The sequence below is a fragment of the Callospermophilus lateralis genome, chromosome 3 (assembly GCF_048772815.1).
Source record: "Callospermophilus lateralis isolate mCalLat2 chromosome 3, mCalLat2.hap1, whole genome shotgun sequence".
Lineage (NCBI taxonomy): Eukaryota > Metazoa > Chordata > Mammalia > Rodentia > Sciuridae > Callospermophilus > Callospermophilus lateralis.
The window spans coordinates 56,965,365-56,980,447 of NC_135307.1; the positions used below are offsets into that span (position 1 = coordinate 56,965,365).

General features: G+C 31.1%; 1 protein-coding gene across 2 annotated transcripts in view; it reads right to left on the reverse strand.

Moving 5' to 3' along the window:
• Mdga2 (MAM domain containing glycosylphosphatidylinositol anchor 2) overlaps positions 1-15,083 on the reverse strand; it is a 758,737-nt gene that overhangs the window by 268,931 nt on the left and 474,723 nt on the right. For both annotated transcript variants that reach the window (XM_076848261.2, XM_076848262.2), the window contains exon 4: positions 7,221-7,417. In XM_076848261.2, the coding sequence (XP_076704376.1) occupies positions 7,221-7,417 (197 nt within the window). The remainder of the gene's footprint in view (positions 1-7,220; positions 7,418-15,083) is intronic.

The window sequence follows — 15,083 nt, forward strand, 5'->3', positions numbered from 1 at the left end:
CTATGAATAATTATCACAGTCAAGGTAATTAACATACCCATCATTTCACATTGCTACTGTTTTATTACCCTGTTTTAAAATATGAAAACCAATCATATCAATGTCATTTCCCTGCTAGATCACATGAATGACTTGATATTGTTCTTCCAAATAAAGTCTATAGCTATTAACTCGACTGTCAAACCCTAAGTGATCTGCATTTTCCTTGCATTTCTGGCCTCATTCCATTTTCTTAGTGTCTAATGTACATGCACACTTCCAGGGTCCTCCTTCTGCATACCATTTACTTCTCTATCTAATGAATTCCATCAAGTTCTTGCTAAGTTACAAAAGTAAGTCTTCCCTCACTTTTTGATAGAGGAGAAATCTGTTGATGAATTTTATTTCTATCTCTTTGTAATGGTCTCAGTTATTTGGGCAATGGATTTATCCTCTGCTAGACTCCTCCTTTTTTCAGTAACTACCTAGGTTGTAGGGATTATATATGCTTGCTCCCACTATTGTATTTTCAGTACCATACACACGAGCTAGCATATAAAAGATTATTTTAAGTCAATGTGTGTTTTTTTTAATCGAAAGTACTCTAATTACCCTTTACCATCCTGGGCTTTTCTTAGTGCATATTATTTCTGCAGAATTTACTACCAAGTTGGCACTTGTTATGAGTTGAATAGATGTTAAATAAATGAAATATAATCAGAGATTAAACTCAGTTAGGGAAAAATGTAATGACTATATTAAATAATCAATAGAAATTTGTGTATATAATAAAAAATAATATTATTTTAGTAACAGATTATCAAGATTACACTTTAGTTTGGCTAGAAAATTTTCACAGATAATACAAAATAAGAATCAAGTGCAAATTGAATCATACCACAAGAAATAAAACTTAAATATAAATCAACAGAACTATAAATGACATACAGATATAGATAGTAATAAAATACTATACTATATATGCAATTAAATATTTACATATAATTATATGCATAATTACTCCTTCAAATTCTTAAAAGAACAACCTTTAATATTTCTGGAAATTTTATTATATGTAGTTCAAACTCTAGAAGCAATCATACAGTGGTAATGATTCTCAAATACATACAATAAACATTATCATTTAGATGTATAATTAAATATACAGTCACTAAACTCAACATAGAGTTAATTATACTCCATAGTACAACTTATTTCTGTTTTCACTGACAAATTCTTTTTTAATTTATATTTTATGGATATCACTTTTCCAACACTCCATTATAACTAAACCTAGTAATGCCATTGACGATGTTCTTTTTCAAAGTTCAATAAATCTTTTTTTAATGCTTCCAAATTTCTCTACTTGTGTTTAACATTTTAGATTATCTTTTCTAGTGTAACAACCCTTCATATATAGGCAGTTATGATCACAATAATTTATTCATGTCTTGGTTGATTTCCATTTCACTATTTATTATACACATTTAAGTCTTCAATCTTGTGCTAACACACTCCTCATAGAATCCAATCCATTATCATATTATCAATTAACACCTATATATAGATAAATGAAAAATCTCTGCTGAAAAAGAAAAATATCATACTTAGAAAAATCACCTAGAGTACTGTAATTAACAATTCTCGATTTTTCTAATATTTCCTGTCCTTTTATATGCAATAGTTGATACTGTTTGTTCTCTCTTAGTTTATTTTCTTTCTTTTCATTTTTCATTCTTGATCTCTAAAGTAAATATATTCATTTTTTTTAATTCCCTTTGGTGATTTTTTAAAAGCTATTCATTGACATCTATTTTTCCACCATTACACAGTCTTCTCCAAAAATCCAGACACATCATACTTTGCCAACAAAAAATAAATAGAATATATATAGATTTCTTTCTTTCCCTTCCTGGGTTTTCCTTTGACCTCTCTGTGCATGACTTCACCAGTGTTTTCCTTTGACCTCTCTATGCATGACTTCACCATTTTCTACCTTACTCTGACCCACACTGTCATCTCACATTCTTTGATAACTATCTGATGAGCATTTTCAAAATCATATAAACTTAGTGAGTTTATTATCCTATTCCATTGCTGACCCTGCCACCTCCCATCAGTTTTTCCTTTGGATGTTGTTACATTTATAACCACAACCACCATAGTTCCCCGCCACCCATTCAGACTCACAATTTATGTTATCATTCACTCTTTGGTGTCTCTCCTTCCCCATATGCAATAACAACAGTGCTTTTTGACTCATTTTTCAATTTTCTTTCACAAATGACTTTTCCTTTCCACTCTCACAGGCATGGTACATGCTTCAGCCCATCATCAACTATTGATTTAACAAATATTGATTGGGTATATATGTTCTGGCTAAAGTAATATGCTGCTTACTATGGAAAACCACAGTTCTTCTTTAATCATTAGGTACTCTACAACCAGACTAGTTTTCATATAGCAAAGAAAGTCAATTGCTATCAAAGCTTAATGAACAGCCAGAAGCTGATTTAAAATTAACTAAAACAAGGAAAGGAGTGACCTGGTCTAAAGTTTTGTTTCTTCATCTTCATACTACTAAGACAGATACGATCTCTAAAAATTCATCAAGTTATGTACTTATATTTCATGTACTTTTCTATATGCATATTACTTTCTGATTAGAGTGTTTATATAAAATTAATGATAATCTCACTTCATTGAACAGCTCATCACTGTCCATAACCTGTGTCAAGTACTTGTTGCTGCAAATACTAGCACTGCCATGGAAAAGACATGGATCATTTATGTTTGAAACAATAAATATTTAAGCAAATAATTCATATAATCTTAAAATGTATTAAGTGGTATCAGACAAATCAAACAAGGTGATAAAGATGGAAATATAATCAGGTAGGAAATTCTGAGATGTTATCTCTAAGGAGGTCATATTTGAGTTGAAACAAGAAGGATCCCTTCAAATTTAACCTTCTCTTTTTTATAACTATTCTAAACCTGATTTTCAGCCTTATCATGATTGTTTAATCCACCAAACAACAAGTACCCCTTCAGTCATTTTGAATGTTGCTTGATAGCCATTATTTCAAAAAAGACTTTAAAACCCAAAAGCTGTTACCTCTGAGTCTGGTCCTCCTACATGTTTTTCTTTATTTTCTGAATTAATATTTTTGTCTATTTATGTCAGTAGTATTTGAGTATGTGTGTATATGTTTTCTGGCATTTACATTGCATATTTATATTGATTTTGCCTTTTCCATTTTATGGGGGCAATTCCTTTTAAATTCTAGTCCCTGCCACTTGTGCTGTTTCACAGGTTGTCAAATCAGTAAAGACTACTGGTTAGAAGAGAACAGAGCCAATAACTTGTCTTGCACGTTTTTCAGTAAATAGTTTTGAACTATTTTGAGTCTAATAGTAATAACAGGAATACAAGAGTAACATTAAAGAAAGCTACAAGATGGATTTATGAACCTGAGGCATGGATCATTTATAGAAAAACTAAACTACCACTGTGGACAAGAGAATACAAATGGAAAGCAATCTCCAGAGAAATATATAAAATAATCAAGTATATCTGATCCATTAGAAATGGAAGTTTGTTCATTAAAATTCAGAGATCACTTTTGCAATAGATGTATCTTTGAAATATTGTATATACTTGAGTCTTTGTGATGAGGAATAATTTTGGCCATTAGATCATCCAAAAAGAAAGAAAATAAATTGGTAAGAATATTGAGAATTTAAGGCTTAAATGAGAATTAATGTTACCATTTGAGATGATTTCCAGTCCTCAAGACCAACAATTATGCCCCAATAAGGTACAGTGATTTGCACATGTATATCTTGTTAATTATTATTTAGAACAGAGCAGCAAAGTGGGCATATGAGAAGGGAACTCAAGAGAGATACCATAATAGTGGACTCCAGGTCCACTATTTCTCAATGGTTCTGCTATTATCATGGAATTAAAAAGCTGTTCTGGATGAATTCAGATGATTACTCTTGTAGTCAAAAGGTTCCATATCAAAAGGCATGGACCTACAAAAGCCATGTGAAGTAGTCTCCAAGTGAGATTATCCATGTCAAAAGGGACTGAAAAAATATAAATAATTACAGGCAGAATTATGAAATAATTTGAAAGTTATCATGTAATTCACCACATTCAGGAAATAATGAAAATTATTTTTTTAAATATGTATAATGTATAACAGAGAATACAAATGTATGTGCATGTCAATCTGTCCATCCATATTCTATCAAATGGAAGGTCTGTATATACACATATATATATAAATATATATGTATTAGATATATATGTATGTATACATGTATATAGAATTTAAACTTTACCAATTATACCTGCTTTATCACAGGTTAATATTATTTTGTTGATCGTATAAAGTTGATATTCTGTTATGTTGGAAATCTTTGTGAATATGAATTTCCATGATTTTTTAAAAGAAATTTTGAGTTGATTATTGTGTAATCATATAATTAGTCTAATTAGTCTAATTAGTCTAATTATAACTAATTATGTAATTGATGTAAATATGTTCAGTCATGTAATTAGCTGGTATAATTACAATACACAAGAAGATGTTATGAACATCTTCACAAAAGTTATAAAAAATAGAAAATGAATATGTGATTTATAAATTTAAGTATGTTTATTGAACAATTACAAAATAATTTGTAGCAAGTATATTTAAACTTTTAAAACTATATTTTAAATAAAATACATAAATAAAAGGTACGCTATATATTAGTCAGTGACCTTACCAATGTTACCATTGCTATAGTTAAATATTATCCATTACCTTAAGCAATAATTCCATGCTACTTTTAAAATAAATCAGAATTTAAAAAATATCTATTTTAGTTATTTATAATTATGCTTAGATATTAGAAAACTATAAAGGTTTCCAGCTTACATTCATTTTTGTAACTTAATTTATTTTATAAACTTGTACATAAATAGCAATATGTGCTTGCCTATGTGTCTCAGTATTAAGTGAATAGAGAGGTATGAAAAGCATAATTATTTCTTTTAGACTTATTATGATTTCATATCAACCTCAGGAACACAAACCAATTTCATTCTGGAAACATTATCTATAAAAAGTTATAAACAAGATTTTGTCACTCAATAGGATTGTAAAATAAATATACAATCCAAATTGATATAGTTATTAACCTAGTATGAATGGGCATGTAAGATAGAGATATCTCATTGTCTTAGAAGCTCTTTTTATTAAAAATAAGACATTATTATTGAATAGCATTATTATTGAAAATCTAATATCCTTCAAAGAAATTTAATTTTCTAACATTAAAAGAATAAGCAGCCATGTGATCCATCTGAATTCTTAGGCAATTTTGTCCCAGTATGCCCTCCTAGCTTCATAGCACACTGTTCTCAGCATGTACCAATTATTGTTCCTGCAACCACGGTCATTTTTCACATAGGTGAGCTCTTGGAGTCATTGTCTTCCTTCTGTATTGCCTACAGATGTTAATACTTCCTAGGAAATGCTCACTATCACAGAATTGTGTACCCCTATTTTGACAAAAGTTTTTGTTTCATATAATAGTCACTCTTTTACTTTATATATTAATAAAGTTAATAAAGGAGGAGCCTTGTGTAGAACACCTCTTTATTTCAAGCAAAGTTTTTTATTTTGTAGATTTCAGATATTTTAACTGGATATTATTTACATTACAAAGTGATGGAATACATAGGCTACAGACCCATGAAGATAAATTATTATTTAAGTCCTCTGCCATAGTTTGAATGTCCACTCCAAAACTGATGTTGAATTCTAACTGATACTGTGCCATTTTAGAGAAATAGGAACTTTAAGAGGTTATTATGCAGTGGGGGGTTTGGTCCCCATAAATGAACTAATGATGTTATCTCAGGAGTAGTTAGTTTATTGTAGAAGTTGCTTTGTTATAAAAATGACCTTTCTTTCATCCTCTCTGGCATGTTAGCACACAGGAAAAAGGCTCTCATCAGAGATTGGCATCTTGATATTGGACTTTCTAGTCTCCAAGACTGTGAAAAATAAATGTATTTTCTTTATAAATTAGCCAATCCGGGAGTTGGGGTTGTGGCTCAGCAGTAGAGTGCGCACCTAGCATATATGAGGTCCTGGGTTCAATTCTCAGCACCACATATAAATAAAATAAAATAATGGTGTTGTGTCTACCTACAAATTAGCCAGTTCATCATATTCTGTTGTAGCAGCAGAAATGAACTAAAACATGTTCTAATACAAACAAGTTAACATGGAAAGTTTTTAAATTATAAGGTATTTATGGCAGTTGATGGGAAAAAATAGTTCAATAAATATATAACACCTAAGTATAAAATATATACAAACATTAAAAAACTAGCATAATAAGCAAAAATAAGCATAAAAATGATTTATATCTTGTTATGAATAACAAAGTCATCTTAGGAGGGAAAAATAATTAAGATATATATATATATATATATATATATATATACACACACACACACACACACACACATATATATAGTATTTTATACTCTATTCAGGGAAAAATAATTAAGATATATATATATATATATATATATATATATATATATATATATATATACACACACACACACACACACACACACACATACACATATATATAGTATTTTATACTCTATTCACTCTATGTAAAATTGATTCAAGTTTTCTTAAATAAGTTTTAATGACTTGTAGTCATTTTTAATATAATTAAGGCTCTATTCCTAAACTAAATCAAAAACAAAATGAACAAAGAAATAAAATACAGATTTCTCCTAAAACCAAAGCCAAATATATTTTAAATAGATCCTTTAATTCCTTGAAAAGTTTACCATTGCTAATTGGGAAATCAAAATTTCTTATTTTGAGAAATATTTTCCATAAGAGCCAAATTAATCAGCAATATTTATAATTATGTATTTTATAATGAAGCCTAGGTAATACTATGGGTAAAGAATTATATGCTACAATATAGTAAGTTAAAAAATTGTTTTCAAAATTTCACCTTTTAAATATAGTTACTGTATATAATGCAAGTTGTACTCATATTTCTGTCCTATGGTCTTTCAAATACATTGGTTTTCAAAGGAATAGATTTGGAAAAACTGTCTTTTGAATAGGTATAAGATTGCATGCTGCCTGAATTAAAAAAGGGTCCTAGTACAGTGTGTAGAAATACTGTCTCTTAATTCTTACCTGGGTAAAGAAGGGTTCATAAATTTCAACTCCTTTGTCAGATCCTTGTAGTAACACCTCCTGGCCTCGTCTCCAGCTATACCGAACAGGTGGATTAGAATTGGCTACACACCGGAGGAACACAGTTCTCTCATAGTAAAACTGTTCCTTAGCTTCTCCTATACTTTGATGAACAGTTACGACTGGGTCATCCAAATCTAGAATAAAATAAAAACAACCAAGTGACAATGTGATGAATTGCATGGCTTTTAAATCACTGCACATTTATGACTTAACCAGATGCATATTCTTAATTGATATTACTTATCAATAGGTTCATGTTTTTTCATTGATCTAATTACACTCATTTACAAAGAAATTTCCAATGAATAGAAGTAAAAAAAAATGTGACAGTAATTTTAATCAGAGCAGTACAAATGAGACAGTACAAATGACCTTATATATTTCCTATACTTTGCTGATAGCCATGTGTATTAGAACTCCAAGAGAGAGAACAAAATTCAGAACTCTAGTATTCAAGAGTTTAGAAAAAATAATGAGGAACTAATAGTAAAGAGAAATCAATATCATGCAGTCCAATTGACTCTTTTAAAAAATTTTCTTCTTTAAATAATTATTAATAACACACTAAAATCAAAACAATGTTTATAAATTATTATAATATTTATACAATAAAACATTTAATTGTTAAATTGTGCCTTCATTTAATTCATTGCTAATTTGAAATGTACTAAAATATACTACTATTAAAGGGAATTAATATTTCTACCACTGAATATTAGAAAGAAATATGAATCATTTTACATGTTTTATAAAGGACTATACACCATGGGGTTTTCCACTTTCTGGGAGCGGCCAATTTGTAAATATCTTGGGATTTGGTGATTCATAAGGTTATTGTCTCAACTACTCATCCCTACCATTGTAGTCTGACAGTAGCCAAGGACAGTAGGTAAATCGATGAAGGATGAAAGTCCCTCCTGAGTTACACTAACACTTTAACACAGGCACTCTGGTGGCATTTGGCTAATGGGTCATAGTTTTTCAGTTCTTAATATAGAACTGAAAATAACTAATGTAATACATATCATATTACTATAGCTACTATTAGTTTTTAAACCTTTTATCCTGGGTTGTATTCCTTAAGATAAGAAATTAAGAAATACACCATCAATCTATGACAGGTAATGCAAACTCTTGCTATCAAATATCACCTTCACCCAGGTTTTTTCAAATTTATCTTTATCATTATGAAAGAACATTTAACTTTTATGATTTTAAATTTCCTTTTAAATAAAATGAAAATAATAATAGCACCATATTATTGAGGCATTTGAAGGATTACATGAGATAGCTCATAAAGCCCTGAACTCATAGTGAATAATAATAACAGCTTTTACTATTAATATTACTATTATTTTTTCATCATCAGTGTGCATTTAAATAACTCCCATTTACTACATGTTGTTTTCTTTAATTCACCAATTCATAATGTATACAACTGTCATTATAAAAAAGTACAGATTGGTCTTGCCCATTTCTTCAGGCTATCAAATACTTCTACAGGACAAACACTTTTATGTGAAAACCTGAAAAAAAATTTAGGATTTTTTTTCTTCATGGCAGGGATTGAACCAGGGGCACTCAAAAATTGAGCCACATCCCCAGCACTATTTTTGCATTTTATTTAGAGGGTCTCACTGAGTTGCTTAGGGCCTCACTAAGTTGCTGAGGCTGGCTTTGAACTCACCATTCTCCTGACTCAGTCTCCAGAGCTGCTGAGATTACAGACATGTGCCATCATGCCCAGCCAAAAACTACAATATTTATATGGACAGAAGAATAAGGAAGTATATAAATGTATGGTATCCTGCATATTTAAAAGACATTGATGAACAATGGAAAAGATTCTTTTTGATGTGTAAAAATAATAAAAAGCTAACAAAACTAGTGATGTAATAGTTGCTCCATGGAATCAAACAAAGAAAAAAAATCTAAAATTTCAGACTTTCTAAACCCCTTTTTTTTCTTTAAATCAGTATGAATTACTTCACAGTATTATATTTTGATTTCTAGTTTTGCAACATTTTTGAGGTCTTTTTTGCTTCCAACATTAGCATCTTTTCACAGTTACCTCAAAATCCTCTAATTATAGTAGTGCAAATTTACAGAACAACTGCTGCTTTTTGGTAAAACTTAAGGAACTTTCAACTTAACTCTATTAGCTCTACAGGAATATCTTCTGCCTGATTTTAATAAATTGGAATACTTAGGGATTCTAGAATCAATTTTCTTGAGATATATATAGGTTTTTCAAATCTACCAAACATTCACTGATTTAATGATTACCTCTTCACCTATAAATCAAGCCCTACAATAGATTACTTAACTGAGAACAGCCTTGGTGACTTGAAAAAGTTTAGTGTAAGCTGATTATAAACAATTTATTTTCTTTCTTCTTCAAAACATAATTTTGCTTAGTGATGGGCTTCTTTGTTAGAAGACATGAACTGAATTATACTTTAAGAACAAAATTCTGAAGACAGCTCAGGAACAAAAGAGTATTAGCTAGTCAACAACTGGCTGATTAAAAATGGTGACTCTTCCAGGGTTCCAGATAGTTAACAGTATTATACTTTCTAACATCCACTTATTGATATATCCTTATCTCTTTTCTGGCTAAGTGGTGGTGTCAAGAGGCTCAGTTAACAACAATTGTTAAATATGCTCCTCCCTGGACTGAATAAGTTTGGGGTCACTGGACTTGTAAAAATCAAATTCTGTGACAACAGCTTACTGAAAATTCTATTGGCTAAGTCATCTGTCAGATTCACTCATGTTTAGGAATTTCTACTTCATAAAATTCTTAAGTGATTCTTTTCTCTTAAGAATTAAAAACTAATGTGGCTAAACAAGATTTGTTTTAGACAAGTCAAAGGCATGGCTAAAAAAATTCTAAGGGAAATTATATATAGCTGTGTATAAATGTGCATAAATATACATAATGTGAGATATAGTTTACATACATATATATTTCCTAAAATATAATTAAATATACATCCTATATATTCCTAAATATATACTGAATATGTGTATTTGTCTTAGGTAATATGTATGGGAAAAGAGACAATAAGAGATATATGGCAGCAAATGTATTGGGTGGTACTTTCTAGGTCAAAAATATGACTGAGTGAAGGAAGGAGGACTGGTCATGAAAAGGTTAAGCTGCACTACAGTTGCAAAAAGTGTCTGGTTAGCTCTGGAAGAAATTTTAGATCTGTGCAATGCCTTTAGAGTTGTCCTGCCCTGAGGCAAGGGAGCTCTAAGCCTTCACAAATGTAGCTCCTGTTGAATCAACTGGTTCTCCCCGCTAGGACATTGGAAAGGGAATCTCTGTTTGGGTAGGACTATTTCTAGAAAGGAACTTAGTTAACAGCCTAATTGTCCCAGCAATTGGATGAGTAAGGGCTGAGGAGGGAATATGGCAGGTGCACTATAACATTTCACTCCAATCTACCTGTTAGGTTTGATGATTCTATCTAGGAAAAACTAGTACAGGATTCTGGTCAGTCTCCATTCCTGGGGAGACTTTCAGAAAAAAAAAATTTGGTCAGACAATATTCATCATCTCCTTCTACAATTAGCATTCTAGATTGCTCACATGTTGGGATAGTGCATCTTGTGCTATAGGTAGCTGCCCTAGTGGGGTTACAGGAGCTTTGTCATGAGAAATTTAAAATCTTGGTCACCACATCTTTTTCAAGCCATGGCTCACACACTGATTGGTTTACCAACAAAACCAGTTAAGAAAATAACAACAAATGGCTTAGTGCATCAATAGGGCATTACATACGTTCTTCACTGCTGCCTCACCTTGTAACAACAGTCCTATCACCAGCAGCTCCTATAGACTACATATTCCTTCAATGATAGTGACTCTTCTTATCCACTGCTTTGCGAAACAGGAATCTAAAGTAACTGAGTAATAGCCCTGGTTTAAAGATTAATGGGGATCTTGCTGTGTCATTTAATAAAAGCTTTTTCCCTTTCTGGGAATTGGAACTGCTAAACTGGAAGAACTCAGAATTGCGGGAAGAAAAGCACCGATTCCCCAAGTGGGTCATTGGATATGATGGTAGTAAATGAGGTCACTCCTTGGTTCTTGGACCTATATATCCGACATAAAAAGAAGAAAACTTCATATAATAATGGTCAATGCTTTAGGACTTAACTGCATCATGGAGGATAGCACCCTTTCTTCACCAGATATTATATCTGCAAGATTCAATTGCCCTTTCAAAAGATCATCCTATTATTTTCTTAAGCTAGAATTTTTAGGTGATGTAAGATATACTATGACAAAATAATCCTATGGCATCATGCCCACTACAGAATCCTAGATATCCAGGTCACCTTGGATCCTGTGTATGACAGTCCTCAATACGTTTCAGGAGTACTCTTTCCCCAGTTTATGAATCTACCAGTAAATGAGTGTATGTTTTTTATAGAAAGAACTTAGAACATTACTAGATGTACTTGAAGTGGTGTTTCAAAGTTCTTCCCAGTGATTTAGTTGCCCTCAGTCAATGAGTTCAAGGTATGAAAATTGCCTCAGCTTCAGAAAGTGGAAAAGGAGTCAGGAGTTATTAGATGACTGTGTTCAGTCTCCTGATCATGTGTCTTTGATTTGTTTTAATTTTATAGATTATGTAATACTTTGTTAGCTATCCATGTAATTTGTCCCTAGGAGTGATGTGTCCTATTAACAGTCTTCATAGATGTTTGTAAATCTGGAGTCCTGGATGCATAAACTAGCTGTTCATTAAGATAATTGTGCCCAGCTTTCATATGTCAACTAAGTTCCTAGCCTCTATTATTTTGAGATACTGTCACCTCTTCTATAAGCAGAGAGCCCAATTATCTAATAGCATTTCCTGTCCATCAATATTTTTCTACAGAGGACGGTCATCACTGAGCTTCTTAATGATTCTCATGTCTCAGTTATCACCATGTTCTCATTATTTCAATGGAATGTCCTCCACACCATTCCAAGACAGTAAGATGATGATATTTCTGGATGTGACTTGATATATTCACTCTATCATGCTCAAATTGATAAATCTCTGAGTCTTTTATCTTTTTTTTTAAATATCTACATAGCAGTTCTCAAATTTATACTTAATTTAGTGGGGACTACTAATTTTTTCAAGATTCCATATTACAAAGATATTAAATCCTACATCAGGCTATAATGTTCCAATGTAAATAAACTTATGTTAATCAGCTTTTCATCACTTTGATCAAAATACCTAACAAGGACATTTTAGAGGGGAAAAAGTTTAATTTGGGGCTCAGAGTTTCAGAGGTCTCAGTCCCTGGTCAGCAGATTCCATTGGTCTGGGCCTGAGGAAAGGCACAATAGCATAGTTAAAAGGCATGGCAGAGAAATTACACTCAGCTCATGAGAGCTGGGAAGCAAAGAGAGGGGAGGTACTGGGGTCACTGATATAGACCACCAGTGACTTACCTCCTCCAGTCACACTCTACCTCCCTAGAATTATCACCTAGTACTTCTTTCAAATTATTAATCCAGCAAATGGATTAATCTACTGATTAGGTCATATCTCATAATGTGATCATGAGCTTCTGAGAGGTACCTCATATCCAAACCACAACATTCTACCCCTGGGCCCCAAGTTTATGTCCATCTCACAATACAAATGAATTCAGCTCATCTACAAGAGTCCCCATAATCCTAGAAGTCCCAGCTTTGCCCAAATGTCCAATTCCAAAGTCTCCTCTGATACTCAAGGCAAATTCTTGGCTATGACCTCTTACAAATATTCAGCAAAAAAAAAAAAAAAAAAAAATGACAAAGATTTCCAGAAAATTATTTGTTGAAAAGGAATAGCTCTTAACTGAAGGGTAAAACTTAATTTCTTGAGATCATTTTTATATATATATATATATATCTGTATTTATTCAATAAATATATATATTCTTGCTGAAAACTGAAATTGACCATATCAGTAACAGATTAATTTTACTTTATATTAACTTAATAGGTATTGGGGCCCTTAGTGTCAGACACATTAGTTAGGTGATGTGTCTCTGAAATTCCATTTTAGAAGCAAATTCTTCAGATCATCTAAAATGGGATTTTTGAAAATGTGATTGATGAAGACATGAATTTATGAAATTTATTTAAAAATGCCATGAACATCAACTCATGTGGTGTTCAAGAAAGAAGAGTAGGATTAGGCAATGGGGAAATTAAATTATGAGGCATTACTACAAAACATTTAGATGACCTAGACAGAGCTCTTGATTTGAAAACCTTTTAGAGTTGTCCTGAATAGCTTTTTTATAATGTACACTGACAGATCACTATATTAGAACTTGTCATTATGAGCAAGATTGTTCTTGGGCTAGGTAACCCTTCCTGGCTGAGTCCTAAGAGGGACTCATTTGAGAGACTATATATTCTAGTACTTCCAGAATTTAAACAGGTAACTGATATATAGTTTTACCCAAGGATCTGGATATTAAAATTTGTGATTTCCTTTAGTTTATATTTATAGTTCAGGAAGTATAAAATCTGCTTCTGTATTTATTCAATAATCAATATTAATGCTAAATGGCATTTATAAATTCACACTGGATTGTTTTCCATTACAACTGATATTACACCTATATTTATTTTCTTTAAATAAATTTATTTTAATTTGATATTCTAGATGTGTGAAGTTTAAACTTCAAACATTATACTCAATGACTTGAGCAAAATATTCTTCAACATAAAGAGTATATAATTGTTATTAGTCAAGAGTGGCCATATTTTACACACATGAAAGTGATAGAAATCACTGAATACATTATTTGGTATATGAATATTCATTTTAAATATATTTTATTGACATAACTCATGATTTTCTATAAAGTATATCCCTGTGGGCATAGGACCCATATTTTAGTTTTAAAAACCAACATAATGTACATAAATTATCAATAATGACCTCCTAAGTTACTATAAAGGAAGACTAAATTGTTACTAATGTGGTCAATGTCAGTTTTCAGCAAGAATAACCATATATATATATTTATATTTATTTTATATATATACAAAATAAAAATGATCTCAGAAAATTAATTTTTACACTTAAGCTCAGCAGCTACTCCGTTTTAACAAATAATTTTCTGGAAACCTTTTATGGTTGATTAAATATATCAGACACTGACAGTTTAAAGTAATTTTAAGAAAATTGTTTTAAAAGATGTGTGCTACCTTTCTTAACTCCAGAAAGAATAACATCTCCCAAAAGTATTTACATCATGAAAAATTTAACCTACATTTGATACAGTGGTAAAGGAAATGTTCCAACACAATCTGAACTTCTCTCCATTTTTCTTTGTGTACCTATAAGAATTATTTACTTGCCTCATTTCATTTTATAAGCATTTTTCCAATTTCTTATGTGACCTCAACATGCAGATGTTCATGAAACAAAACCCAATCCAACTAATAGTGATAGACCTAATAGTTGGTATGTCTTCTGAGCTAATTTCTTTTGAAAGAAACTTTACATATGTCAGTTTTGTCTCTTTTAATTTCCTGGGAAGCCGTTCCAGAGTGATTATGTAATTTGTCAGTTTATTATTTACCAGAGTTAATATTATAATCAAATTTATTTAAATCTGAAATTTGTAGGCCATTATTTTCATACTAAAATTTATATATGCTATACATTATTATAAACATTACATAAGTTACTCACCTGTAATGCACTATGAAAGAAAGAGAAGATGTCAAAATACAACACAATTATGGTTCAATAAAGCATCCAATAGAGATGTGAATCAAAG